Raw genomic sequence first — 3542 nt, forward strand, 5'->3', positions numbered from 1 at the left:
GACTTCGCTGCTCTGGCCTTTGTCGAATTCACTGTTCTGGCCTTTGCCGACTTTGCTGCTCTGGCAGCTTCGATTCCTCTGCTCTGGCAGCTCGTCGACTTCGCTGCTCTGCAGATTTCGATTTCTCTGCATATCCGTGTGTTGACTCGTGTCTTGCGTGCACTGCGGGGTATGATTTGGGTGTTCCTGTTCTCCCATGTGCTTTGAATGGGACAGAGCTTCTTGCTGTAATTGCTATAAGGATGGGTTTTTTGCCTTCATAGTGGTTTGGTAGCACGCCCTGGTGTCCTTCTGTTCTCCCTCGATCTCCTTAACTCCCCACTTGGTTGGGAATCGTATGACTTGATGATAGGTAGATGGTACTGCTTCCATTTCGTGGATCCATGGACGGCCTAGGATGACGTTGTATGCTGATGGGGCGTCTACCGCGAGAAACCTAGTGGAAAGGTTGACTCCCTCTGCGTAAATGGGAATATTGATCTCCCCTACAGTTGTCGTACTCTCGCCACTGAAGCCAACGAGTACGGCCGCTTTCTTGATTAGTTTGGACTCATCCAAACCCATCTCCCTGTATGCACTGAAAAACAAAATATTGGCAGAGCTACCATTGTCTATTAGCACACGCTTTGTTAAAAAGTTAGCAATATAAATGGAAATAACTAAAGCATCATGATGAGGGTGTAGAAGCTTGTCTGATTCGGATGTTGCAAAGCTGATTGTCAGGGTTGGATCCGTTGGTCCAACTTTGCCGGAAGGCAGAGCCCCTGTTTTGCTTGATCTAGCCTGTCTGGCATGTCTCTTGGCGGCTGAGTGGGTGATTCCGCTGACTTCGGAGCCTCCGGATATCACGTTCACAGTTCTCTCATGATGTGGTGGGTTTGGCGGGCTGTCGTCTCTGTGTTTCTCTTGCTTATCCCTTCCTTGTTGTAGGGTAAGCTTGCCCTTTTCGGTCAGGTAATCGGTGAGGTGGCCTTGATTTAGTAGGTGGGCCACTTCCAATCTAAGGGCGATGCAATCCTCTGTCCGATGCCCATGATCTGCATGGAACTCACACCATTTGGATCTGTCCCTCTGGTCAGCTGGGGACCTCATCATTTCTGGCCATTTGACTTTGTTGCCTAGATTCTTGAGAGCTAAAACCGCCTCGGCTGGCGAGATAGATAAGTTGTACTCTGGGATCTTGGCCCTTTCACGTGGTCGCGTCTCGTAAGGTTGGTCATACTGTCTCCTTCTGTATTCGTGTCGTGAAGATGGGTAAGGCTCAGACCGCCTATCATTTGTCCTTCTATCTACCCTGGAGTCTCTTCTAGTGTTTCCGCTTGGTGAAGATCGGTGGTGGCTGTATTGATCTTCCTCCCATTTGATTTGTGCCCATGCCTTGGCAAGGACGTCCTCCATTGTTCTACAAGGGTATTTGGTGAGATCTTTGTAGAGGTCTGAGTCGGGCAGAAGACCCTTCCGGAAGGCGGTGACCGCCGTTTGGGTGTTGCAATTGGTGATGGACACCTTCTCTTTGTTGAATCGGCTGATGTAGTCTCGAAGAGGCTCGCCACGCTGTTGCACCACGGCGTAGAGATCCTCCAATATCTTTTCAAGTTTCCTGCTACTAGCGTATTGCTGCACAAATATATCTGTTAGTTGAGCAAAACTTGAAATAGAATAATTTGGAAGGTTAGTGTACCACTGGAGGGCCGGTCCTGTCAGACTAGAACCGAACCCCTTACACATGCAGGCCTGCCTCAATTCACGATGAATTGCGGCAGGGAACATCCTTTACTTGTACTGAGCGATATGGTCGGTTGGATCCGTCATGCCGTCGAACATTTGCATGCTCGGGAAGTTAAACTTGATGGGCATCTCCACCAAGGCAATCTCATCCACAAAGGGGGAGTCGGCATAGCAGTTCTCCGAGCTCTTGTGGATAGGTGCCGGGACACCAGGAATTCGCTGGATCAATGCCTTCATTTCGGCCAATCTCACGGCCAGGGCCGGGTCCATGTTTGGATGGGTACTGGTCGTGCCTTGTTTGCTTGAGTTGATATGGAATGGTTGATCGGGCGCATTGTTATCTTGACCAGCTATAATCATTTGCCTTGAGATTCCATCCGGCTGACACATCAGGGTGTTGCGCACGTGATCTCCTTCCAGTTGCCCCGGTGGTACTATTTGCACCTGGGTAGTGTCGGTCTGTCCTGTCGGAAGAGATCGACCCACCTCTCCTGACATTGAGTTGATCTGGGTTGGGGTTCCCATCACGGTTATCTCGGCTGTCCCGGTCATCCCGGTCGCCCCGGATGTTCCAGTTGTCTTAGGTACCCCAGGTGTCTGATCTAGGACTTGTGTTTCACCTGCAGTCACAAGAGTAACACCCGTGTTAGGATGAATTACCCCAGATCCAGTGTTTCTTACCGAAGATGATGGATCGTCTGGGATGATCTCAGTTCCGTGAGGGGTGAGAGGGATGTCCTCGATGTCCACCATGGAATTGATGGGGACTCGGAACCGGTCCAGATGGTGTGTTCGAATTGGCGGAAGAGTTTGAATCTGGGTGAGAGTGTTCAGTCGGGCTAGCAACTCTAGGTTTTGCTTCTCCAACATCAGCCTACTCTCCTTTTCTTGGGCCATCTGGTCTATCAAAGCATTGAGCTTCGCGTTCATCTCCACCTGGGCTAGCAGTTCCGATTGGGTTGAACCCAATTGGTCTGAGGCGTTCCTCGGGTCATGAGCGTTGTTCGGAGCACTCATGGTGTAGCTTTTGATTGCTAGGGCCCCACGGTGGGCGCCAAATTGTGGGGGATGAATCCAACAATCACGGAAGTGACGTCAGTCACGTCAGGATCGACGGGCACTAGCAACCTGAGACCACAAGTAACGTTAGAGCCCTCCGAAAAGCACCGATGGGGGTGTCGATGGAAGGGCCTCCGACGCTCAAGTCAGTAAATAATAATAATAAAAATCGTATTGAAAGCAATGGAAAGTAAATGAAATAATGAATCGGATCGATTTGGTCGACGGAGTTGAAGGTGATTGAGCAATGAGCGAGGGCCGTTGGGTCGTCCCGGTTGATCTGATCACCGGAGAACCTAAGGCTGGGAGCATGGAGGTAGAAGAGTGCTCGAGAATGTGTTGGAATCAGAATGATCGTAAGTATCAGTCTGAGTGTTAATGACAGCGTAATCCCCCCAGGTGTTAATGAAGTAGTATTTATAGGTTATGGACCGGCGAGGAGGCGACTAGGGTTAGGGTTTGTTGGAATGTTCTTTGAAACCCTAGCGGTTCCGATTTTTCAGGACACGATCTTCCGCGACTTTCGTTTGACCTAGTCACCCATGTTTGACTAGGTTTTCGTAAGCTTATAATCCAGTTTGTGTACTTTCGTGTTGAGATATTTACTATAGCGCTGCTACTAAAGCAGAGGGATCGCGCCTGTGCCAGAGCAGAGGGATCGCGTCGCTGCCAAAGCAGAGGGATCCCGCCTCTGCCCGAGCAGAGGGATCGTGTCGCTGCCAGAGCAGAAGGATCGCGCCTCTGCCAGAGCAGAG

At 50.5% G+C, this 3542-nt stretch overlaps 1 protein-coding gene across 1 annotated transcript; it reads right to left on the minus strand.

The window, feature by feature from the left end:
* Nucleotides 1-234: 234 nt before the first annotated feature.
* Nucleotides 235-1770, minus strand: LOC130990786 (uncharacterized). The gene is made up of 2 exons (XM_057915020.1): nt 1725-1770; nt 235-1631 (listed from the first exon to the last, which is right to left on the minus strand). The coding sequence occupies exons 1-2, from the start codon at nt 1768-1770 to the stop codon at nt 235-237; spliced, it is 1443 nt and encodes a 480-aa protein (XP_057771003.1).
* Between the last annotated feature and the right edge of the window lie 1772 nt (nt 1771-3542).

The sequence above is a fragment of the Salvia miltiorrhiza genome, chromosome 6, assembly GCF_028751815.1.
Source record: "Salvia miltiorrhiza cultivar Shanhuang (shh) chromosome 6, IMPLAD_Smil_shh, whole genome shotgun sequence".
Taxonomy (NCBI): domain Eukaryota; kingdom Viridiplantae; phylum Streptophyta; class Magnoliopsida; order Lamiales; family Lamiaceae; genus Salvia; species Salvia miltiorrhiza.